The following is a 26,166-nucleotide window of genomic DNA, read 5'->3' on the forward strand; positions in this document are numbered from 1 at the left end:
CTTGGCTTCCAGCTCCATTTCTGTCACTTATATGCTAGATGACAGGTCATTGGCCCTCAGTTTCCTCTCTGACACTCACGGTGGGATTAATGCTCCCATCACTGGCAACAGCTTCCTTTGTGTTGGGTGGGCACTATGCCTGTGACATGCCCTTTGTGAGTGATCCAGATGCAAGACAGTGTAATGATTCCACCAGCAAGCTCCGGAGGCAGAGAGCCTGGCTCCACCAGCTATGTAACCTGGGACAAATTACTTAACGTCTCCAAGCCTCAGTGTCCTTATCTGTGAAATGAGGATAATTTTAACAATAGTAACTCCTTCCTGAAATTGTTGTGAGCATATAGGCAGTCATGTGTGTGAAGGTGGCCCCAAGTGAGAGTCCTATATGTTAGCCATGACGATGATGATGATACTGGAGATATAGGTTAAGCCCCACATTCCTTCCCACATATGCATTTCCATGACAAATAGGAGATAAAACATCTCCTGGCAGGTAAAGCTCTCCTGAGTGGGTAAGAACAGCAAGGCGGTTAGTGGGGAAGGAAATGGAGCGCGTGTGCGCACATGTGGGCCTGTAGGAGGTGTCTGGGGGCTCTGAGCTTGAGGACGGGCAGGCTGGGCGAGGATGACCACCTCTCTGGGCTGCAGATTTTTCTCTGTCAAACAAGGGTCTGAAAGAGAAAGTCTCCAAAGGGTCTTCCAGCGTTTTCGTTCTAGAGTTCTAGAAGGCAGGAAGAACGGAGGATTGACTAAGCAAAACTGTAAAATAATAAAGCCTGGTTTGCTTTAGGTGACCTGGCCTGCTCTTTGATCTGTCCTAGGCCCTGGCCCCATGCCTAGTGCTTTCCTGCTCTTTCTTTCAGGACTTGTTCCCAGGGTAGGAGCTGCTATCCGTGTATCGTGAATGACCACCTGTTCTGTGATTTCTCAAGGATTTCTGCACAGTAAGCCTATCTTTCAGGGGAATTGTGAGTAGAGTTTAAGGCAACAGAGATGGGGTGGGGGGAGGTTTGGGGAGAAGGAATCCAGAGAGACTTCTTTGTGCTTCTGCACTCTTCTCAGGAAGAGGGTCATAGCCGGGGCTAGTTTTTTGTTTTTTTTGTTTTTTTGTTTTTTTTGCGGTACATGGGCCTCTCACTGTTGGGGCCTCTCCTGTTCTGGAGCACAGGCTCCGGACGCGCAGGCTCAGCGGCCATGGCTCACGGGCCCAGCCGCTCCGCGGCACGTGGGATCCTCCCAGACCGGGGCACGAACCCGTGTCCCCTGCATCGGCAGGCGGACTCTCAACCACTGCGCCACAAGGGAAGCCCCTGGGACTAGTTTTATGGGATAATACAGAGCTATGGAGCTCAAGCTGCTATTCCCAGTAAGGACAGAGAGTGATCTAAAGCCCAGGAAAGGAAGCTCCCAGATCTCCCGTGTGCTGTAGCCTGGGACAGGGAGAAGGGGACACTGGGAGCAGCCAGGAAGCAGAGAACCAGGGCAGGGCCAGATCAATGGTGCCTTGTGGCTGTGCCGGAGGAAGAGGATTTCCACTGCTCTCACTCCAGTGCTGGTCTCCCAAGGATGGCTGTGACTCAGGAGACCCACACGGAGGGATCCTGAAACCGGTCCGTGGTTTTACAGCTCCAGACAAGTGAAGCTGGTGAGTGATGGAACCACACCCATGTGGGTCTTCAACCGCACAGTGAAAGAAGCAAGGGAGATGGAGCCAGGCAGACCTGCTTTGAATGCCAGCTCTGACTAACCCTGTGACCAGAAGCAATCACGTCACCTCCCTAAGCCTCAGTTTCCTCACGGACTAAATGAGTCTAATACTACCCACTTCATAACATTGCGGTAAAGACCTAATAGGCTAATAACAGGGGCTTTGCACATGATGGAGACTAAAGAAATATTAGTTCTTGACCCAGCTACCTGACATCTCAGGAGAAATCACCACCTCCCCCCTCCTCCCTAATAGGGTCTCAAAGAATTGGCTTTTTTCTGGTAAGGAGGAATTTCTCCTCTTGGCAGGAGAGTGTTAAAAGTCTGGACCTAGGATTCCAACACAGAGCCTCCCCCTCCTGGCCGCCTGTGCCATTGAGTTAATTGATTTGCTTGCTCCTAGTTGGGTGCTGACAGTCTGGCCAGGCCCAGAGTGGCTGGAGAGAGAGGCCAGCCGGCCAGGAGCACCTCCTAGTTCACTAGGAAAGCACGCCTACCACAAACCTCCTCCCCATTCTGAGACGGCACCCAGATACACAGACATCATTTGTACACAAATTCTGCACTCAGTCCACAGTTTCTGATCCTCCATCCCCACAGGAGATACACACAGAGCAAGCACACATGGAAATGCACAAAGAAATCATCAGATGACACACGCACAGATATACGTAGACCTCCCCTCCACGCCCAGAGGCACGCAGGCACTGCACGCAGGAAAGGCACAGCATACATAGAGGCTCCCAACACAAAGATACAGCCATAATTGTGATTATCATAGTTACCATGTATTGCACTTATTATGCTCCAGATATTGTTCTAAGCCTTTTCCAGAGAATGCTTTAATCCTTACAATAGTAGAGGTAGATATTATTTTTATCCCTCATTTTACAGATGAGTAAACCGAGGGTCAGAGAAGTAAAATAAAATGCCTGAGGTCACAGAGTGGCCTGGCGCAGACATACCCACCCATACCCGTCCCCTCGCTCCTCAACCCCGTTTATTTTCATAGACATGCAGCATTGTCCCCACCCCGACATGCTCCACACACACTCAGGGCGAGCGCTGTTTGGGGCACTAGTGGCCAAAGACGCAAGAAATGGCCTGTTGGCACAGCGGCTGGTAAACTGTACTGAAGAACCAGACGGGTGAGAAAGACCAGGCGTTCCAAAGGTAGTGGCAGTGGTTAAAAGCCTTCAAGACCGACGGGGCCACCACGTGAAGCGCTCAGCACAGCGCTGGGTGGCGGGCCGTCATCCAGTAGTGAGTTCAGTGTGCGCTGAGGGCCTAGCCCCAGCTCTGCGCAAAGCCTCTCCTTTCGCGCTTGGCTGCACCCATTTCCCGGCGAGCAGCCCAGAGTGCGAGGCCAACCAGCCCTAGGTTTTTAGCAGAAGGGCCGCCGAGCTCGACCGCGCCCTCAGGCCGACTTGGGCCGGGATCTGGGGTTCCCGTGGAGACATTTTATTCCCAGGCGCCCACCTGCGTCCCATCGCGCACCAAGTTCTTGGTACACCTTTTAATGGGAAAACAACGACAGCCACCATGGTTGGATAAATGTTATTTATAATTCATGGGCCAGTTCTTGAACCCTTTCAAACAAAACCCACAGAGATTTCTTTGAAAGAAAAATGCCTGGACTCTGCTCAGAAGTCGCGGGTTTTCTAAGGAACGACAAGCCGCTACACAGATAGTAAATTACCCCGCGCGCCACATTTGTTTCTGATTATTTGCGTTGCAGTTGGTTTGTGAAATAAAACAGAAGAGTTTATAAATATCATTTATTCTGGAAGTGAGACACACATTCGACCCCAGCCTTGTTCCTAGAAGGAGCTGTGCTATTCGAGTGGGGAAAGAATGGGGGAGTCCGTGTCAAATTACACTCCCGCCCCAAATGCAAGTCAAGGCTCGAATCTGGATCCGGTGATCGTCTTCGGATTCTGCGTTCTGGCGTTACCCACCTAACGCTCCAACTGGGAGAAGTTTTCCACAGGCGGACGGGTGGGGAAGTCTAAACAGAGTTTATCCAAACCCTTAACCTCTCTCTCTAGCTTGGACCCTGAGAACAAAGGCGCCTGAGAGGAGAACGGTGACCGGCTGGACGGTTGAAGGTCTTGTCCAAACAGACCACCCTTCCCCCCAGCTCTCGTCCTAAGAGAGTGGATTTTTTTTTTTTTAATGAAACAAGGGAGCATCTAAAGGACAGGCCCCACTTCACTCCCCCAGGTATCCATCACCCTGCTCGAGCGCGCCTGGGGAGACCGCACCGCAAGTCCAAGAGGAAGTTCAGAGCTGCGGCGGCAGCAGAGACAGCTCAGCGGTGACACAAGGTCCAGCCGGGATAGCCCGACCCAGCTCCAGAGTGAGGATCCTTGTACATTTCAGGGGCGGGGGGCTGCGCTCCATTGTTCACTCTGGGCCAATCAGGGTTAGCCCATTTCCTCCCAGCCAATCCTCCGTCACCCCCGCCTTCCACCCAATCTACCCCGCCCATCAGCCCCCAGGTCCCCAACACCTCCCCTGCATCCCCAGCGGTTCTGGGGAAGCTTCGTGACGCCACAGGTCCCGCCCCCAGCTCCGGCCACGGGCGAATGCGTGCTGACGTCATGCTGCGTGCGGGCCGGTGCGGAATCGCTCCTTCAACTCCGCGGGGCAGGAGGAGTTAGTTAGCAAAAGAGCCGAGGCTGGGCGCGCGACCTTCGTCTTTCTGCCCCTGGCCGCACGCTTTGCGCACATCTCTTTTCTGCATGGTGGATATTATTTTTCATTATCCTTTTCTGGGTACTATGGGGGATCATTCCAAGAGTAAGTCTTCCTGTGTGTGTGTGCGTTGTTAGTGTGTGTGCTTAATATGCAATATTTCTAACGCAGAAGAATGTTTAGTGGATTCTACAAGTGGCTTCTATTTGACAGGACACTGGGAGAGAAAAAAAAGAAAACGAATGCATTTTCCTGCAGGACCGCTTATCCGTTGGAATCCTGTTGTTTTAGTTTATAATTAAACACTCTTTCTCAAGCCTGCTAGGCTGACCTCAGGCTGTGAAATCTGCTTCTGTTTCGCGCTAAGGCAATAGGTTTGATTTAGGGATGTGGGCTTTTTTGTTTGTTTGCTTGCTTGCTTGTCTTTCGGCCTTTCCAATAAGGAAGATTTCTCTAGCTTGATCTGGGATATTTAAACTAAGAAAGGTCAGAGGATGAGCGGAGACTCCGCCGAAAGCTGATGTGTCTGTTTTGGGATAGGAGGGAGTCGCTGTGAGAGGGAGTGTGCGGACGGCAATGCCGGAACATCACCGTCCAGTATTGATAGCGTGGCGTCCGCAGGGTTTAAATGTCTATTTACGCTTTCTTCTCACTGACTTGTTATATTTTAGTTACAAGATATATCGATAAAACGCCTGTGTCCAAGTGAATGTAATAGCGAAAAAAATCGGGGAGGGGGATGGGGGAAGACAGAAAGCCTTCTCAAATTCAGAAGATTTTGTTTTTTCGTTTCCAATTGTCTGGACCTATGGAAAGCCCATTTCCTTTTTCTTGTGGTCGCAATTCTTGAAAGAGAGCGAGAGCGCCAGCGGGTTGGGTTGGGGCTGGAGCGGCCTCGGCCGGGGTCCGGGCAGCCAGGCCTGACGCGGGCCCCGCGCCCTTCCCCGGCAGAGAAGCCCGGGACGGCCATGTGCGTGGGCTGCGGGAGTCAGATCCACGACCAGTTTATCCTGCGGGTGTCGCCCGACCTCGAGTGGCACGCCGCCTGCCTCAAGTGCGCCGAGTGCAGCCAGTACCTGGACGAGACGTGCACGTGCTTCGTGAGAGACGGGAAGACCTACTGCAAGCGGGACTACGTCAGGTGAGGCCCGCGAGAGCCCGGTCGGCGCCACCGCCCACTGGAGCCGGGGCTCGAGGATGGCGGGCCGCCCGCGCGCCCCGGCGCGGGCAGAACACGGCCCCCAACCCCGAACGCGTGCCGCCGCACACCTCCTGGCCTGGGAACCCCCCGAGGGCTGGTCCCCGCAGCCTCCCTCTGGGCCACAAAGCGTCCTGGGCGCGCGTGCCCGGGGTGGGTAGCAGCCCGGCAGGCGAGGCCGGCCGCAGGCCCCGTGCTGACACCACCGCCCGTGCCTTGGGCCCGCAGGCTCTTCGGCATCAAGTGCGCCAAGTGCCAGGTGGGCTTCAGCAGCAGCGATCTGGTGATGCGGGCGCGGGACAGCGTGTACCACATCGAGTGTTTCCGCTGTTCCGTGTGCAGCCGCCAGCTGCTGCCCGGCGACGAGTTCTCGCTGCGGGAGCACGAGCTGCTCTGCCGCGCCGACCACGGCCTTCTGCTCGAGCGCGCTGCAGCCGGTAGCCCGCGTAGCCCCGGCCCGCTCCCCGGCGCCCGCGGCCTGCATCTGCCAGGTAAGCCGCTTGCGCCCGGTACTGCGCCGCCGGCTCGGGAGTGAGTGCATGGGTGTGTGTTCGTATGGGGGGTGGTTGTGATCGGACGAAAAGTTGTCACTTGGGTGTATTTCCGTTTGCTTGCAGTGTGGGGTTTTCTGGGTGAGTTCAGAACCCTGTGTTAGGAACGCGGCTGAGTGTGTGTTCGTGTGACGGGGAAAAATTGCATGTGGGTAAATGTGAGCCGGGATTGTGTGTATGAGTGTGCAGAATAGTGGGGAATTGTGTTCTCCGTGATCAGGAATATGTGGAACACAGTAGTAGGAGCAGGAAGGTGAATGATCACGGGGAATCTGAAGTGGTGACTTTGTCTGTGGAACTTGTACTCGGAATTTCAAGCAGTACGTGTGTTGTCAGAGAGAAAAGATAGGTTTGCCTGGGGGTATGTGTGTAAGGAATACAGTTCCCAGCCTAGAGGTGGGTTCAGCCAGCCAGAAGCCCACCCGTAAGGACAGCTCTGAAGGCTAACCACTCAGCAAAGAGCTAGTGTCTGCATTTGTCTTTTGAGGCCCAGTTTGATGAACAACTTAGCCAAACGTTTCTCGGTGGGGAAGGAGTGGACGTACAGTGGACTCAGGGATCATACACCTCAGGGGATGCTCTGGGTCCTAATCAGGAGATGCCCAGAGTTGGGTTCTAAGTGTGTGGTTACCGGGTAGGAACAGTGACTCTGGCTGAGCAGTTACCAGCAAGTAGCCACAGACCTGAAGCACCAATCTCTAGACCAGGCTGAGCCTCTGGGTGCTGTGTGCTTGAAGTGCTCCCACTTCCTCTGGTCCTCCCTTCATTCCCGTATAGAATGAGAAAATTGGGCTAGATGGGCTGTTTGTAAATATTTATCCAGATCTAGATATGCCCAGAAGAGGATATAAATTGAAACAGTGAGACTTGTATCCAAACCTGGTTCAGATGGGAGTGCGAAACAGGATGAAGCCAGTGTTGAGGGCACCCTGGTCTCAGGTGTCGGAGGGGCTCCCTTTTGTTTGCTGCGGGTTGCGGGCCGCGGGAATCCGGCCCTAAATACCCGATTCTACTTAACCTGGGGTTGAGAGAACCCAAGGCCGAGTGAGGAAAGTGCCAGCGGCTGCGCTCGGGCCGGGAGGGCGGCCACTGGGCCAGGGAACCTGGAGCCTTGAGGGCGGAGACCCGGCGGGCCGAGGCCCGAGGGCGGGCAGAAAGGAACCGTTCCAGGCCCTGGAGGCCCACTCGCGCCCCAGGGCAGGCCTTCGCGACACACGGCCTGGCCCTGTCCGAGAGGCCTCTGAATCAGGGAGAAGGGCTCTTGGGGGCCACCCGGGAGCGGGAGACAAGCCCCCCAATTACGAGGCAGCGCGGCGCTTGGGGTCCGCGTGGGTCCCCTTACCCTTTCCCCGTCCAGCGTCCCGGGCGCGCCTCCTTCCTCTTCCTCTGAAACTCCGACTTCTTCCGGAGAGCTTCCCTCGTCCCGCGGAACCCACGCGGGCATTCCTAGGGTCTGGTAAGTGGAGGAAGCACAGCGGGGGTCGGCCACTCCCGTCCCGCACAGGCCTAGCTCGGAACTCCCACGCCCCGCTTGCGCGCTGGCGAGATCGCTGCGGGGAGCCCTGTGGAGGAACTAGGGAAGGGACGAAAATGCACACCTTTTTCCGGGTAGGGCGAACAGACGGAAAGGGAGAGAAGACGAACAATTAAACGGAATAAACGGAATAAACGAGAAACGAAATCGGGCCCCGGAGCACTCGGCCGCCGCGGGGCCGGGCGCAGGGAGAGTGAGTGGCGGTCACTCTCTCATCTCTCGCTCCCTTGCAGACCCGGGATCGGGCCGGCAGCCCTCGCTGCGTCCGCACGTGCACAAACAGACCGAGAAGACAACCCGCGTGCGGACCGTGCTCAACGAGAAGCAGCTGCACACTCTGCGGACGTGCTACGCCGCTAACCCGCGGCCCGACGCGCTCATGAAGGAGCAGCTGGTGGAGATGACCGGCCTGAGCCCGCGGGTCATACGCGTCTGGTTCCAGAACAAGCGGTGCAAGGACAAGAAGAAATCCATCCTCATGAAGCAGCTGCAGCAGCAGCAGCACAATGACAAGACGGTGAGAGACTGGGAGCTGGAGGATCGGATCGGGTGGAGCCTCGGGTTCGCCCTGCGGCATCTGCGTGCCCATTTCTGGGCCGGCTCTTGGGAGATCCAGGGGGAACTGGGCTCCCCAATAGCGTGTGTTGGTGCTTTCAGAGCAAGGCTTACCTTGGGGTTGAAGGCTTCTTAATTACTGTATCCGAGGTCAGGTCTTCCCCAGTTCCAGCGGCAGACCAGAGTTGGGGTCTGGGGCGTAGTTCGGAGCTCAAGGTGGCATGTTTGCCAGAGCCAGCAAGTCGGGGCGGGTTGTGTCCTTCTCTCAGCATGACTCGGTTTGAACACTTTTCCTCTGCAAACCTGGAGAGGGATGGGAACGCAGGCCTCACGTTCGTTCCCTTGCCATGTTGGCTTCCAGCCCCGAGGCTGGCCTATGGTGGCTGGTTTTGGGCCCGAGGAATTTGCACTGGATAAGGCGGGCTCACTCGGCTGCGGACAAGGGTATGCCTCCCCTAAACCGTTTCAGGCTCCAAATCACGTGCCAGTGCCTGGGGCCCCAGTCTCAAAGATGTCGGGAAACGCAAGACCTAATTCGAGCATCTTCCACCCTCTCTTCTGCTTGTCCCGCAGAGCCTGCAGGGACTGACCGGGACGCCCCTGGTGGCGGGCAGCCCCATCCGTCACGAGAGCGCCGTGCAGGGCAGTGCAGTTGAGGTGCAGACGTACCAGCCGCCATGGAAAGCGCTCAGCGAGTTCGCCCTCCAGAGTGACCTGGACCAACCCGCCTTCCAGCAGCTGGTGAGGCCCTGCTCTACCCGCCCGGAACTCAGGACTCCGGGGGAGGTGGGGTGGATTTAGCCACTTAGCCAAGGTGGGAAGGGGTGGGGGTTTCTCAGGGGATGAGGGGCTTGGGGGTTGGGGGGAGGTGGGTAGCTGCAACCGCACCCGGCTCATTAATTCGCTCTAAACCAGGTCTCCCTGGATTAAAGCGCTGGCAGGGGAGGTCGAGGGATTACCCAACCCGCAGCCCCGCCCTAATACCCCTGCGTGCGCTTGGGGACCTGGCCGACTTATCCAAGGGCCTGCTCCCAGCCGGTGGCTTGTCCCCAAGGGACACCTTTGGGAGTAGGTGGCCCGGGAAAACCAGCTCGGGCGCTTCTTCACCCGATCCTTCCCGGTGTCTCCGCTGCCCCAGGTCTCCTTCTCTGAGTCTGGCTCCCTAGGCAACTCCTCCGGCAGCGACGTGACCTCCCTGTCCTCGCAGCTCCCGGACACCCCCAACAGCATGGTGCCGAGTCCCGTGGAAACGTGAGGGGGACCCTTCCCCGCCAGCCCGCGGACCTCGCATGCTCCCTGCATGAGACTTACCCATGCTCAGGCCATTCCAGCTCCGAAAACTCTCTCGCCTTTGTAATTATTATTATTGCTATTTAAAGAGAGAGGACTGAGAGAAGCGGTCGGGATAGCCAAAAGCGCCGGGACGCAACCTGCTTTCACCAGACTGGAAAGCCCTGCTCCGAGGACTTTTCTTTTTACAAAACCAGAATTTGGGTTTACTAACGTTAGCTCTGCCATCTCTTCTCCCTCGCTCGGCGTGGCCGCCGCCGCTCTATTGCCGCGCCCCCCCCGCCCACGTACCCACTCGTGCGTGGAGAACGCGCAGGTCAGGTCCCGCGCCGGCCCAGCCCCGAGCTCGCCCACGCGGATGCAGGCACCTGCCGCCGCCCGGCCCCGCGCTCCCAGGTGGCCTCGACCCGGCTCTAGCGGGGAAGAGGACGGGGCAATCCAAAGGAACAGGCACTCAATCCCCCAAAGCGCATGATTGCCGGAAAAAAGTAGAAACGAGACTTTCCTTGAAAATGTTTTAAATTATCGGTCGACGGAGGACAGAGTGTGTGAGCCTTTGCCGAACAAAACGTAAGTTATTGTTATTTATTGTGAGGACAGCCAGTTCATAGTGGGACGAATATTTTGATCTTAATAAAAAAAGATAATAACCCGATCGATGCTGCTCCTGTGTGCTGTTGGTGCAGCGGAAGGGCTGGACGAAGGCAGGTTGGGGTTGGGGCTTGTTTCAACGAAGATGAGGCTCCGCGCAGGTCCCACCGCTGGTGCCCGCGCCTCGCGCGCCACTGGCCCGCGTGCTCCCGCGCAGACAGGGGCGGGCCCGGCGGGGATTGGGCGCCGCGCGGGGGGCGGGGCTGGGTCCCTGTGCTCCGTGCGCCCCGTGCGGCCCAGCGAGGCCCAGAGAAGCATGTGAGAGCCCAGGACCTCCCGGAAGCCTGCGCGCTCCCTGTTGGCTCTCCACTCTCAGCGTTTCGCGGCAGAAGCCCGCGGGGCGGTGGGGTGACCCCGTTTGGGCCGGGAAACCTGCGATGTTCCGATGGCGGCCGTTTGGCTGGCTAGGGCCAGCGTTTCCGTCTCAACCTGGCCTCAGCTCCTGCAGCTGGACCCAGCCTGGCGTCCCTCAAGTCCCCCTCGACCCTCGCTCCACTTTCGGCCGGGTGCACTCGGCCCCCCGCCTGCGTTTCTTTTTCCGCGGGTCTGGAAGCCCGAACCCCCACCCCCGGGCGCCTCGCCCGCCTGCCACCCGGGCCCTGCCGCCGAGCAGCGAGGCCAGCCCGCGCGCCCCGGGGCGAACAGGGGGGCCTTGATGGCTCGTCCTCGGCGCTGTCCCCAGAGTGGATGCGCGACGTGATCAATCCCGCTGCATTTATTAATTCCCCCGTCTAGACAGAGGAGAAGGCCGTGCGGCGGCTCCTTATCTGCATTTGGCATCACCTGCAAGCGATACACTGAAGGAGCCACAACAAGCCCCCGCTAGGATCGAGGCTGCCAGGGAAAATAAGTCCACCCAGAACCAGTCTGGCGTGTCCTTGGTTTATTTTCTTTCCAGACCCGAAATGCAGGGGGCGGGGGATGGCCCGGGTGGGAGGGAGCTGGGAATGGCCCCTGGATATGCCGTGCCCAGGTCACTTGGTGTGACATTTCAAACCCCTGTGACTTGTTTTCTTGAAAACTGGCTTTAGTGATCGCAGGAAATAACCAAGAGATACTGAATCTCCAGCAGGCCCCCGGGCAAGCACAAAAAACCGGGAGGCTCAGGTTTTACCCTTCGCAAATATTTAACCCTTTGGCAGCCTGGGGTAATTCTTTTCCCAGACCAGTCCTCTTTTGGTGGACTCAGAAAGCTGCCAGCCTGCCAGTGATTCCACTACTCTTGAACAATCTCTGGCATTGGGTTTCCTTGTCCCTCCAAGTTAAAAGACCCTTAAGTAGCTCCTTCTTTGTCCAGGCATTGTTTTGAAAGAGGGCAATGCCCTTACTGAGTAGGGGATAGTTGCAATCTTAGCTCAGGTAGCTTCTGGTAAGGAAAAATGTGTCCGAGGGGGCATCTGTGGTCGCTAGATAGAGGAATCGATGCTTTCTGTTGAAAAGCCATGCGCCGATTGGATGCCAGAGGCTGCTGTAGATGTTTCAGCTGAACTGATGGCAGAATTCCATCAGCAGGTTTCTCCCTTTCCCCCTCATTAGAGATGGGAGGCTGGAAGACTGGCTGGCAATTGAGGAGGTGGGAAGATCGGGCCACATTTATATTTTACTTCCTGAAAGTCAAGGTGATGCTAGCACAAAAATTAAAGAGAATCTTCCCCTCTTCAGAATTTAGGAAATGGTGCTGCAGACTTAGAGATAAGGGGAGAGATATGTAGGGTTAATGAGGACCAGCTTTACTCTCAAGTGCCCAGAAAGTGTTTTAATAATCAGGGTTAGATTCTTTGAGGGTTCATTCCCTTAACTTAGATCATTCCCTCCCAAACAGAACTATAGATATTTCCCTTTACCTTCTGGCTGGCCATTGGATTAGGGGGCTAAACTTACAAGAAATCTTACTTTTGAAAACTTTTGATTTATCCAGAGTATTGGGTTTTGTCATTTTTAAAAAGGAAATAACAGGTTCTTGAATTTAAAAAAATTCATTAATGGTTGTTAATTAGCTCTGAATTTTTGCTTTGAACACACTGCAGTGTTTTAATGCTACAAATGGAAACATCTGCCTATCTAATTACAGTCACCTCCTCCCTTGCCATCCATAGATCAAAAATCTAATTCCTCTTTTTGATATTTATATGAGTGTGTCTGTTTTTGAATATTGGGATATTATGCAGATCACGGTGGTTACTGTGTATTAGGATACCTGTATCTATGTGTATTGCTGTATGAAACATCACAAGCTGTTCTCCTGTAGTTTGTTGCTAGCCACCCAAAGGGGCACATCGTTTTCCTTGTGGGTTTCCAAGGAAAGGGGTTAACTCTGAAGCCTTATTACAGCGGTCCCTGGTGAGGTGTCAGATCTATGGTTGGTTAGTTACATTAATAAATATCTGTTTTACTTGTTCCCAGGTCATCTTTAAACATCTTCTGTAATACAGTAGGGATTTCCTTGTAAATTAAACTACCTGTAACAATTACAAGTGTTGTATTTTATGCTTACTGAACTTTTAAAGTGAGATACCCAGCTGTGTAGTAAAAAAAGTCAGTTCAATCAAAGAGACCATAGATGGGAAATGGGAGTAAGTTATTTAACTAGATTCACCTTAGAATACGATTTTCTCAATGGATTTATCTAATAATTTGGATAGCTCTATGTAATGGAGGCAGAAAGGGATTCCCAGAGATGGAAAAGTTTATGGCTATTACACCACAAAATTTAATACATATTGAAAGGCTGCACAATTCTGGGAAATTCAGAGTCCCTGTGGCAGTATTCCCAACGAACTTTAATTTTTAATGGGTTGTGGAACAGAAATCAGCCTTTCAGTTTTGAATATGAAATAGCTTAAAGCTTAGTTTTGTCAGAGCTGCAAATACTGGGTTTAAATGTGACGTTGTCTAAGACTGTTCTCTAAAAAATGTGAGATTCTGCCGCTGCTGTCTGGGGGAGGGCATAAATTGCCACACATTTAGCTAGCTGTCTTTTCCCATACAAGTATTCACCAAAGAGAGCAAGAGAATTAGTTGACTAGCAGCACGCTGGAGAGGGGAAACAATGAATGAATAATAAACGATTTGCAGAGGAGTTCCCAATGGACTTGTGATAAAAGCAGGAAATTCAGAGAGTTTATTAAGCTGATGTAGGGAAGATTAGAGGCTTTTAAATATGGGTCTGATTGATGTAAAGGTAAACTTTCTTCAGGATACTGGGATTCAGTGCAATAACGAGGATTGTGTGACCAATTACAGACTAGCACCTTGTTGATGGAGACTGTGCATGGAAGATGCAGATAAATGGAGCTAGGCTGAGAGCAGTAATGGGAGAGACAAAGGGCACAGAGAAATACTCCATTGGGATCCAGATGTGGAGTGGTGTAGGGGGAGTGGTTCAATTTATAAAGCAAGTTTTGGCGCCCGGCAGAAATCATGCCAGAAAGGCTGGAGTGCTAGGCGAGGCCATGTTTTGGATCGGGGCACTGCCTGGTCCATAAGGTCAAGGGCTCGTGAGAGAGTGGGTCAGGGGGTGAGCGGAGGGGCAGGAGTTCAGGAAGCCTGAGCGATTCCTCAGTGGGAAACAGGATATTCAAGGCAGTAGTTTCAGTGTTTAAGGCAGGAGACCCCAGTGTTCGTTCGGGGCGTGGGAGCAGGGAGAGGGACGTGGAAGAAGAGGAATGGTGAGGAAGGAGTAATCCCTTCCCAGATTATTGAGACCCAAGAATTCAGAAAGCTTGGCAAGGAGCTCTGGAAAAAATGGCCCACGTGCTTTTCTTCCTGGGGAAGGAAGGAAAGATGGTAGAGGAGGCGAGGTCCGGACCTAGATTCAGGGTTCGAGGGTCACAGCGCCTCCAATTGCCTGTAGGGAGGGAGAGGCTCCGGAACTCGGCAGAAAGCGGCTTCCTGCTGGGCGTCCGGTGTGACGAGCCCTGTAGAGCTCCGGGAAAGCGAGCTGCCGCCTAGAGCGGGAAATTCGGTTGGGCAGCGGCGTTGGGCGTTCAAATGTCGCTGCCCCCGGACCTCGGGCGGCTTTTACCTATTTGGCTCAAATTCTGAGCTCTAAAGCCTGGGCAGAATTGTTACCTTTGCTCCGACTGGGCCCTGTCGCGTCGTCAGGTTTACAGGCTGGACCCAGCAGAGACTTTTCGCTTCGGCCCAGCGGGTCCACCTGTGGCCCCTGAGCCTCGGGAGACGCGGGACGTGGCCCCCGCCCCAGGAGAAAGCCAGTTGGTGGCACTTGTCTCCGCAAATTGGAACAAGATGTGCCTGTGCTCACCTGCGCACTGTTCTCTCCCCACCCCCGGAGAGTTTAGAAGTAGTAAAACCCAAGGGAGTTAGAGCTTAAATCACTCTGGCCCTGCGGAGCGCACAATAAAGGAGGGAACTTGAGACCTGCAGAAACCGCGCGGGTCGGGAGTCACAGAGGAGCGCCAGGCCCGATCCTCGCAGGCTCCCCAGCCGGGTGGAGCCGGGGTTTGTCTCAGACAAACCCTCTCCCCTCCCGGACGAGGGGGCCAAATGAGACCATTCAATTAAATGTTTAATTGCGAATTCTGGTATGGTTTCTGGAAGGTTAATCACAGCTGTCTCAATTATTTATGGCTTTTTGGCAAATTTCCGACCAGATAAGAAGTATATTCTGTGAAGCGTCTTGCAGGAAATCTGATAAATATTTGATTATTCCTTTCAGCTACAAGGATTCTGCGTCCACGCCCCAAGACCCGCGGGGCAAGCGGGATTTGGGAACTCCTCCCCTGGTTGGGGCGCCCCGGGCGACGGCGGGTCGAGCAAGGAGCCGGCCGCCGACACCTGGCTCCCCGGCCCTCGGGCAGCGAAGCCCGGGCCGCCGTCCTGGAGGAGGGCGCGGGCGCCAGGGCCCAGCCCCTCGGCCTCCCGGGGGCGCGGCGCTCAGCCCGGCCGCGGCTCGAGGTGTTTCGGAGCGCGCCGCGGGGAGGGTCCGGGGTCCTGGGTCGGGCGCCCCGGGCCGAGTCGCCGCCGAGCCCTGGGAGCGGGCTCCGCCGAGGCGGCAGGGACTTCCCGAGAGTCGGTCCCACTGGCCTCGGAGCCGCCGTCCCCGCCCCGAGCCCAGCCGGGCTTCGGCCCCGCAGCCCGAGCGCGGAAGACGCCGGGTCCCGGGCGGCGGAAGTACAGAGCGCACTGGGATGCGTTCGCTTTTTCTTTTTTTTCGTTTGAAATTGGATCTCTTTATTTTCTGTTTGCAAAGGAGTAAAAACAGCATATACAAAACTCGGCAGCCTTGTGAGGCTCCAAAAAGAAGGGTCCTGAACATTAGGTAGCTAAATTTGCTTTCAACAATCCGATGAAACTTCTGTATTTTCCAGTCCCCTCCGCCTCCAGTCTTGAATCTGATACTATTAAAACCATTTTTTCCCCCCCCGACCAGATCTTTCTTCTTGGTAATGTTTGATCCTTATCTGACAGAAATTATTACCAATGTCACTCAGTGACCGGCTTAGCACTGACCGTTGGCTTAAGGTGGAGAACCGATGAGAACAAGATATGAAAAGGTCAACATCTCCTGGCAGACACTCCTCCGTGCACAGGAGTTGAAAACTTCAATTCAAAGCCCTTGTGACCGTCTGTTTTATTTTTACTTCGGTTTTCATTGCAGTTATTTGAGAAAATACTTTAGGGTGATTCACTATGGTTGATCTTTTTGGATCCCTAATTTTTATTCTGGAGAATTTCAGTTCAGCGATGCTATTTCTATAGGAGACTCTCAGTATTGGCCGCTAGGAAAGTTTAAGCAGACCAACGAATATAATGCTTTAAATTCATTTCAAATAGCCCCCAAAACATATTATGTAATTAGAATGTAAAACTGTTATAAACACCTTTTACTCAAACCTATAAAAGGGAAATTTAGAGCAGGTTAACTTTTAGTAAGTCTTTAATTAAGATACTTCCGGAGTTGGAATTAACGTTTTTCTTTCAGATTTGTATTGCTTTAACAAGAAAAGTCATCATTGCAAACAGAATAAGTTATTTTATTACAAGAACAAAACAGACTTGCTAATTTTATGTCTAATTTTACCCACATTACAAATGCAAAGTATATATTATCATAGGATGTAAGTTACCAAACTCCAAAATATTGTGCATAAATGAAATAAACTCAACTTGCAGAATTAGAAAGAACATTAAAGTATCTACAGTCTTTATAAATAGTGCAAAGTATATACCATATCTACAGAGTATAAACATGTGAAAATGAACTTCTTGAGGAACAGTTAGAATGTTTGATCAGTTTAAAATATTAATGAGGGTACTCAAATATACAACCAACCAAAACATTTATTTTTTCTCTTTTTTTAAGAAAAACTGTCGAGCTTCTTCCCAGGCCTGCTGAGGAAATCTGTTAGCCAGCTCAAGATAGTCTTGGGAACCAAGGCATTTTCCTGAGAGAGAAAAAAAAGAAGAGTAAAATTAAAAAAAGTTAAATTCTTCAAAATGTAAGAAATGAAAATTATTTTGATATCTGAGTACAAAATGGAGACTTACTCTTCAAGTAAATCATGATGCAAATTTAAGTAAAGGTAACTGATCTATATCTATTATAGTATAAAATATATAATATATATTTTAATCACAATCTATTTCATGCTTCTAACCTATTCAGACATTAACCCCTATGTAAAACATTGTGAAAAACATTGTTTTTGGACTCTGGAGTAAGAAAATAAGTAAATAAGTATGGTAAACAACATAAAGTGACAGTCATGTATTCCATCCTTAAGTTAGCCTTGAAAGGCTAAATCTGTATGTAAACTTTACCGTTATTTTCTAAAATAGTCTATTTAATCTAAAACATGATTTTAGTTTAAACATAACTTTAAAAATGCTCCAGTCTGGCACTCAGTCACCTAACAAAGCAGAGGGACCTTGTCAGGAGCCTTACTGGCTCTTGAAACAAACGATCTCCTGGCCAGCCAGTCATCTAGCAGCGAGTATTTGAAAAACAGAATTCTTCCTCAGCAATAAGAATGTGGTGCTGCCAGGAGCTGCTTTACACTTAGAACTTAGAGGTTCACCTGGGCAATGAACTCAACATCTTGAAACATCTTGAAACATTTTGGGGGGATTTAATCTAAGCAAAAGGGGAACAGATGTCCAAGGTGCAAACTGGCAACTTAGTGTGGCATCATCATTTTTTAAAATCAAGTAAGCATATTATGAGCTGTCACCAGTAGAGTGATGACTTTTTCTAAGCAAAGCAGAGAACAGTTCCCTATTTGTTGGTTTGTGGATTAACCCATAGTAAATCCACATTGGGGAAAGCATGAAAGCCAGAGAAGATGGTCCCTTGGAAAAGGAAAGAAGGTTGAAACCAAGCAGACAGAGTCAGCCCCTGGGACTTCGCCTGCCAGATAGGCAGCAAATTGTGACTCATCCTTACGTCAGGAGAAAGAGGAAGAAAAAAGAATGTCTATACTTCTTACTGGCAAAAAAATTGCTGTACAATTAAAAAATAAATTAAAAAATACATTAGAAGATTTTTCTAGGCATTTTCATAAATTCAAAATTTAAAACATTGTTTTATAAGGTATAGTAACAAATTATGCTGATTTCTCTCTAGCCTCCAACAGCTTAAAAAAAAATGCTGTCACTGAGTCAGGGCAGAAGTGAACTTGCACACTCATGCAGGCTTAGACAAATGGTACCAACTATGATGTTGACTTGAATTTCTAAAAAGGGGCATAGCTTTCTATTTACTTCTCTGAGTGCCTGAATCAATAAAACATGACATTTTTTCATATTGTTACAGTTTTAGTTATATTCTCTTTTACGTACTTTTCAACACCTGCCCACTATAAATAATGTGTGTGTGTGAGACAGACAGACAGACACACACACCCCAGGGTGCCCTCCCCTTCTCCCAAGGAAAGGCTACTGAATGGGTGCCCCATAGGGTTTTGCTGGGAGTAGACCTCTGGCCACTTTAAAGACTATCAAACTAATGGAAGAATTGGGGAAAATCTGGATTAAGGTCTCATTAATCAGAGATGCTGTCACGAGAGCCAGACAAAGAGCAACTTGTACTTCTCAATTACAGTGTGGGTAGCAGAATATTTCAAAAAGTAAATATGCACTTTAAAATTCTACATCTCAGCTCTGATCACAGGACTCACCTCAGCAGGAATGCTATAGGGAAAAAAAACCTTGTAAATCTTTTGGCCCCTGAAATGTGCTGTGCTCATCTTATGGCTTTTTCATCATGTAGAACAATTTTACACTTTTATTTTCAATAAAAAATTCAAGTACTTGAATTTAGGGGGATGTATGGGCTACTACCAATGACGATTTTATTCTGAACATGGAACCAAATGTATGTGATTTCAGCATTTATGTGATAATGTAGGCCAATATTAATGATCTGATTGTCTCTTGTATTGCAAAGTAGCTCTTTAGTAATTATTCGCCATTTATTATACCTTGCATGAGGTGAGTATAAATTACATAAAGACGTTTTGTGGTTTTCTTTTACTTCCATAGATTTCTCTGTATATTCTGATGTACTCATGCTTGATGACAAAATCAATTTCTTTATTCCCTGAAATATATTTGGTATCCGAATCTCAAATATTTTAGGTGATGTAATAAACTGATTTCTCTAACAGTTTCAGAGGGTTGAGTGAGAAATGTCCAGCTAACAAACACATGACATTTAATTTCAATAGAGACGTACCTTTGGGCTGATAAGACTGGGTATCTGCCTGACCCGGAGTCTGTGCAAAATCCTGTGTGAAACGAGAAAAGTGTTTTTTTAATACCAATGCTTTGGACAGAGAATTTTGCTGAGCGTGGCTTTAAAAATGCTTCTGGATTCTGAGGCAACTATTTTTTTTTAACATCTTTTTTTTTTTTTTTTGGAGTACGCGGGCCACTCACTGTTGTGGCCTCTCCTGTTGCGGAGCACAGGCTCCGGACGCGCAGGCCCAGCGGCCATGGCTCACGGGCCCAGCCACTCCGCAGCATGTGGGATATTCCCGGACTGGGGCACGAACCCGTGTCCCCTGCATCGGCAGGCGGACTCTCAACCACTGCGCCACCAGGGAAGCCCTTTTTTAACATCTTTACTGGAGTATGATTGCTTTACAGTGTTGTGTTAATTTCTGCTGTATAACAAAGTGTGTCAGCTATACGTATACATATATCCCCATAACCCCTCCCTCTTGCGCCTCCCTCCCACCCTCCCTATCCCCCGCTCTAGGTGGTCACAAAGCACTGAGCTGATCTCCCTGTGCTATGCGGCTGCTTCCCACTAGCTATCTATTTTACATTTGGTAGTGTATATATGTCAATGCTACTCTCTCACTTTGTCCCAGCTTACCCTTCCCCCTCCCTGTGTCCTCAAGTCCATTCTCTATGTCTCCATCTTTATTCCTGTCCTGCCCCTAGGTTCATCAGAACCATTTTTTTTTTTAGATTCCATATATATGTGTTAGCATACGGTATTGTTTTTCTCTTTCTGACCTCCTTCACTCTGTATGACAGGCTCTAGGTCCATCCACCTTACTACAAGTAACTTATTTTCATTTCTTTTTATGGCTGAGTAATAGTCCATTGTATATATGTGCCACATCTTCTTTACCCATTCATCTTTCAATGGACACTTAGGTTGGTTCCATGTCCTGGCTATTGTAAATAGTGCTGCAATGAACATTGTGGTACATGTCTCTTTTTGAATTATGGTTTTCTCAGGGTATATGCCCAGTAGTGGGACTGCTGGGTCGAATGGTAGTTCTATTTTTAGTTTTTTAAGGAACCTCCATACTGTTCTCCATAGTGGCTGTATCAATTTACATTCCCACCAACAGTGTAAGAGGGTTCCCTTTTCTCCACACCCTGAGGCAACTATTTTTGCATGAATAGTTTGGAGCCCAAATATAAAAGCTGAAGAAACTGACATTATGTAATTCAGGTTCTCATACGTTTAAATTAAATAATGATGACTCAAATCTTGCTAAGTATCACCAGGGGCCAGGTTGTTGCCTCCTGTGGAAAGTACAACTTTGTTTTATATCTAACAAACTGAATTCTTTAGCCAAATACTGTCTTAAAATATTGATAGATTTTTAACATTTTAAAAAGCACAAGTATAAAAGCCCTTAACGTATTCTGCAACTATATCTTTTTTTAAATTGAAGTATAATTGACATACAGTATCATATTAGTTTCAGGTGTGCATCATAGTGATTCTGTATTCATATACATCCCAAAATGGTCACCATATGTCTAGTTATCATCTGTCACCATACAAGTTATTATATTATTCACTATATTTCCTATGCTGTACATTATGTTCCCATGACATTTATTTTATAGTTGCAAGTCTGTACCTCTTAATTCTCTTCACCTATTTTGCCCACCTCCTACCTCCCCATGCCTCTTTCCCAACCACCAGTGTGTTCTCTGTATCTATGAGTCTGTTTCTGTTTTGTTATGTTTGCTTGTTTTTTATATTCCACATATAAGTGAAACCATATGGTAAAATTGCCTTTCTCTGTCTGACTTATTTCATGTAGCATAATACTCTTTAGGTCCATCCATTCTGCAGCTAAATCTTAAAGTCTAGTAATTTTACTCTTAGATGGAACATGAAAAATGTCATCTATAATATGTAAGGTTTCAGGAACCTAGGACAAACTACTAGCTCTTATTTTAAATATAATTTTCTAGTAACTATTAATCATCTAACACAGGGGACCTTGAAGAACCATTTTATAAACTAAAATCCAATGTATTTTCATTCCCTTGAGCACAGTTATTTATAGAAAAAAACCAAACTTGATTTAACTCCAGCAATCTAAAGTGCTATCCCAAATAAGCATTATAAGAAATTTCTGTAGTATTTATAAAATCTGTGTGCTAAAATAAAATGTATGTTAAATGTGTTACATTTACATTAAATTACATTTAATTGTGTGTTAACTGTAATGGAGGAGAGTTGAATTAGAAGTACTCCGAGATCAACACCAGATGAAAATAATATATATGATCCTTACTTCAGATTCTTATACCATTTATAGTTTTATAAATTGTTTTCCAAGCAGTTGAAAATGTAAGGGACTAAGTTGGTACAGATGCAAAATTGTCTTTGCTCAACAATCACTGTCCTGGTTGAGGCCTCTCTGCTCATGCCATGAAAAACTGCATATCACCTCCCTGGCAGTCCCTGTCCCCCTTTCTTGCCTTACTTTTCTCCACAGCACTTAGTACCATCTGACATGCTATTTATTTTACTTATTTATTTGTTTTTTGTTTTGACTCCCCCCATTCTAATGAAAGACCCTTAAAGGAGGGAATTTGTATCTGTGTTATTTGCTGCTGTATTTCCAGTGCCTAGAGCAGTGCCCAGCACACCGAGGGCACTAAAAAATTAGTGAATGAAAGAAAGAATGAATTTTAAGATCACAGTCTTAAAATTCTCTGTAACATATTTTCTGTTTAAATTTAATCCTAAGGCTGTAAGAATATCTGAAGAATCCTAAATGTTAATATGAAAATTCATTAAGATTTTAATTATTAATCACAAGATGTTCTTTGAAAAATCTGTACCCTACCTATAGATCTGAATATCTTTGAAAAAATTTTCAGAAATTGGAATCCAGACTCAAACAGAACAATTAAGCCGAAAATAAAACATTTCTAAACAATTGATCTAGTATGTTTATTAACTGATCATCTAATAGAGGATAGTTTAAGAAATGTAAGCCACCGATTGCCATCTAAGGTGAAGAAGGCTTGGGGGACTCTTTAGCCATCCCAGCCAGCTGGGCACAGTTACACCCTTTCAAAAGTGATATTCGTATATTAGCCAGAATAAGGAACAATAACAATACAGAGCTCTGCTTTCTGTTTCATTATTATGAACAGAAAACACTGTCTATTAATCACATGTGCATCATGGAACAAAAACAGATTGGTTTTAGGGTGGAACATTTGAAGGAAAATGGAAGATTCTGATTCCAGTCCTACAGAATTTAACTGGATCAGAAAAATATAAGGCCATACTTAAAAGTTTTAGATTTAAGAAAAAGCAACGTAACAGATTTTTATTATACACACACAGGCTGTGTGTATTTATTTATTTAAAAATTTACTTTAAATATTTATTTAAAAATTTACAAATAAACTGACATTTTAATTGATCTTTCTTCAGCAATCATAACCTTTTCCCTATAAATAGACAAAAAGCAAGATGAATTAACAGTTAAAGCCTTAAAGAAGTCTTTTATAAAACATTTCCTTAGTGCAGGCTTACCATTTCATTAACTGGAAAAATACCCTTTTCTTGAAATCCTCCAAGTAGAAATGATACAACACCCAAACCCCAGTTTTACTATCATGATATTTTAGAAATTAATTTCAAGCACAGAAATATGTGAAATTTTTAAAAGGTAGCGTAGATGGCAAGAATAAACAGCTGGTTCGCTTTGACTTTTCAATTGCATTAGCTTACACACAGAGCCAGAGAATTAGGCATAACACAGAAGGTACCTGAATGAACGTGGCCAGTAGAACACAGCTCATCTCCTGCTCCAGAATGATCTTGTTCTGAAGATTGTTGTAACAAGCAGCGATAAGTGAAGGGAACAGCACTTTGATCAGCCGTGGGTCACTGAAATACTGGAAGGGCAACTGGCAAAGCTTCTGCAGCACCGTGGGGTGGCGGCCGGACTGCACGATGACCTGAAACAGAGCAGGAACCCCAGGTCAGCTGCCAAAAAGCCCCGGGCTGCCTGCCCTGTGTCCCCCTTCCCCGGCCAGTAGTGCCAGTAAGAACCATGGAGAACATGCTGAATAAGTGTAAGGAGGAAAGAAAAAGACTCCTAAACTCCTTACCAGAGCTTAACTTAAGTGATATTTGAAAGGAGCAGAAAAGAAAGAAATCTCATTTCCTAACTTAAGGGAAAAGATTCCAAAAGTTCTGCACCCATTTAAAAATTCTTATAATCCACGAGGAATCACGCATTTATCATGGAGAGAGGGTGTCTGTGAAATGGGTTTGGGATACACACTGCTTTAACAGAGTGCCCCACCCTTCACTCTTCCCCTTAAAGCAAAACAGCCATATTCCTTAAAACCTGCAAAGAGCTCACTCACAAGAAAGATACCCTTTCCTATAGTCCTGCCCACTAACCTAGCTCACGGAATATATTGAACACAGATAGATCTATTCTGTATGCAGACAAACCCTTGGAAAGAAAAGCGGATTGTAAAGGGAATCGAACAGTTTCAGCAAACACAGGCTCCAAAAGTTCCTTCCTCCGATCCATACAGCTTATCTATGTTTCCATCAGTGCCACTGAGTCTAAAAGGAGAATTGTTTAGATAAATGAGACTGTTGTCTTGAAGCAGTCTAGGTTTACAACTGTGTACATTTTAAGAAATGGGGCAATGCAATTAATGGGCTTGCAGGGAAGCCCTCCTAACTTACTCCCTAGGCCTACATGATAAACTAAGAAATGTCAAAATCAGATCTGTTTCAAGTAACCTTGATTAGACTGTTCTAATATAAAAGAGCTGGGTGACCCAAAGCCCACTTCTTGGTATAGGAGGAAGCTCACGGAAGGTTAGGAACACTGTAAAATCTAAGGTCAAGACCGTAAATTGTACTTGGAAAAACACAGTTTTACAGGTACACACCCAGACAGGACTGCATTCAAATTAAAACCAGAAGGACAGAATGAAACAGCAGAGGCAGGAGAAACATAAATTACAGGGATTTACAAGTTTTCAAAGTACTTTTAACAATACTTTAAGAACACACTCTCAGAGGATAATGCAGTTTGGTTTAAGAAGAAAATCAACAAAGTAATAGTTCACATATTTTAGTTCAATAGCTAAAATGACATCAAAAACCTTTAGAGAAGGTTGATAGGGACTTGTTAATACCTTCCAATCCAGCAGGAATTTTAAAGACTTGCAGTGTGACAATTCAGCACATGGCTATATGCTGCCATTTCTGACACTGGCTGAGAAAGAGATGCCCTATCATCCACTTTATTGATAAAGCATTTGCTTAAATCTTTATTTTAATTATTAGCCACATATTTTGTAGCACAGCCAAATGATCATCACTTTAGAATTTATAATGACACCATTATTAGAAGTCTCTTTTCTCCCTTTGGACAAAAATTAAGAACAAGTTTTTTCTTTGGAACTTCACTGTTAAAATGCTATTATTGGAAGACTCACCGATTGAAAAGACATTAAACTGGACAGTCTGGCTAGCACAGGCACAATGTTAACTCAAAGATGACAACTCCTGGTTCCTGGTAAATTAGCCCAGAACATGAGAGCTTAACCATAACTTATTCCACCTGGACTCCTGACTCTCGCTGGGGTGAGGCAGAGCCCCTTGGGGGTCAGTCCCCTCTGGGAACAGGGCTGGCTATCAGTTGCCTGTTGAAAAAGTGAGTTTACAGAGGTCACCAGCAGTGTAGTGAGATGACCTGCCAGAGGCCACTAGCTTTAAGTCCTGAGACTGCAGAAGACACAAATGGAGGCAGGCAGTTTGGTTACTGTGGGGTAAGGAGTTCTACCCACAGGACTTACTATGACAGGACTCAACCAGATTATAGGTAAGGGGTCCAGTCCGTGAGAGCCACACCCCTTGGCTTGACTGTGAGCCAGAGTAGGACATGTAGTTGTCACTGTCCCTCAAATCACACTTCAGACATTGTGGGGAGACAGGATTAGGAGACCCCGGAAGTGGCCAACCTGTAGCACTGAGACTCAGCTGGCGAGACTCCTGGATAATTCAGGTGGGCTCTTGGCACAGAGCAATGGCGGTTTGATGTCATGAGCACAGCTAAACAGTCATCTGAATTAGGCTACACTTCCTGTAGGGGCAGGGAAGCAAGGCTGGGATGCAAACAGCCTGACCTCAATGCTCAGGGCCTTGGGTACCAGGAGAGAGTTTCCTGAGGGGCTTTTGACAGATTAGGGGATGAAGGCATCATTCAGTTTTATTTCATCCACTCACTCCCAGGCCTTAGGGGGTAGGTCAAATGTCACCTTGGACTACTTAAGCTTTCCAAAATCAGTAGAAAGTCAATAGAGTGTCATCACGGGACATGAAGTTCTTGCTGAATGAAAGAAACGTACATAAGAGAAATCTCAGACATACAATATGATGTAAATATGTCTCTCTATATGCCTTCCTCATGGAGCTGCAACTAAATCAATAACTGCTGGTCTGTCACCTTTGTCCAGATAAAGGGTTGCCAATCAGGCCTAAGGCGGTACTAGCCTGAATCTGGCCAGGCCACCTGCCCTTCCTTTCAGGACACACAGGCCAACACAAATATAAAGAAGCTTTTCACAGAGCCCCTTTCCAGAGTACTGCACCAAGGGAAGGATGTGACCTGCCTGTAGATTTCTTTGGTGGCCACAGTCATCAGAGACCGTAGGTAGGGAGCTGGTGTGGCCTCAGTAGTAATGAGAAACCTCCTCTCAAACATGATGTCCATTTTCAGATGCAGAGTAGGGCTCCAAGGAAACCAAGGGAATTTCTAGCAACATTCAGATCAAAAGAGACTGAAACTGAATTTGCCTCTTGCTCTTAGGTGTGATTCTAAAATAGGTACTAACTTAAGAAGAACTAGGAGATCTGAGTTCCTGACTTCACTCTAGTCACCAACTAGTTGTGTGACCTAAGCAATAGCTCAGTTGCTTTGGGTTTTAATTTTTTAAAAAGTATACTTTTCATTGAAGTATAACACACACACCCATTAATAGCTTGATTTTTCACGAAGTGAACTTAACCTGTGTCGCCAGCATACAAATAAAGAAAGAGAACACGACCAAGGGTTCTGGGTCTTTAATACACTCTTTCTCACTGAAAATTAGATTCCTGCATTTTGAATTTAAGACAAGTCACAGAAACTACTTGACTGTAGTAGAACATAAGATCTCTCTTATGTTCTTAGCACTTCGAGGCCTTCTTGGATTCAGTCTCTATCAAT

At 48.1% G+C, this 26,166-nt stretch overlaps 2 protein-coding genes across 6 annotated transcripts in view; one reads left to right on the forward strand and one right to left on the reverse strand.

Annotated features, from left to right (window-relative positions):
• Nucleotides 1-4,375: 4,375 nt before the first annotated feature.
• ISL2 (ISL LIM homeobox 2) lies at nt 4,376-10,188 on the forward strand. The gene is made up of 6 exons (XM_032623929.1): nt 4,376-4,509; nt 5,356-5,545; nt 5,831-6,093; nt 7,921-8,204; nt 8,816-8,983; nt 9,381-10,188. Exons 1-6 carry the CDS (start codon nt 4,452-4,454, stop codon nt 9,495-9,497), a joined length of 1,080 nt encoding a protein of 359 aa, XP_032479820.1. The 5' UTR covers nt 4,376-4,451; the 3' UTR covers nt 9,498-10,188.
• A 5,386-nt stretch (nt 10,189-15,574) lies between these two features.
• Nucleotides 15,575-26,166, reverse strand: part of SCAPER (S-phase cyclin A associated protein in the ER) — a 523,563-nt gene continuing 512,971 nt past the window's right edge. For all 5 annotated transcript variants that reach the window (XM_032623630.1, XM_032623633.1, XM_032623632.1 and 2 more), the window contains 3 exons: nt 22,694-22,885; nt 18,879-18,930; nt 15,575-16,590 (listed from right to left, as the gene is read on the reverse strand). In XM_032623630.1, the coding sequence (XP_032479521.1) occupies nt 16,487-16,590; nt 18,879-18,930; nt 22,694-22,885 (348 nt within the window). In that variant the 3' untranslated portion in view covers nt 15,575-16,486. The remainder of the gene's footprint in view (nt 16,591-18,878; nt 18,931-22,693; nt 22,886-26,166) is intronic.

The sequence above is a fragment of the Phocoena sinus genome, chromosome 2 (genome assembly GCF_008692025.1).
Source record: "Phocoena sinus isolate mPhoSin1 chromosome 2, mPhoSin1.pri, whole genome shotgun sequence".
NCBI lineage: Eukaryota > Metazoa > Chordata > Mammalia > Artiodactyla > Phocoenidae > Phocoena > Phocoena sinus.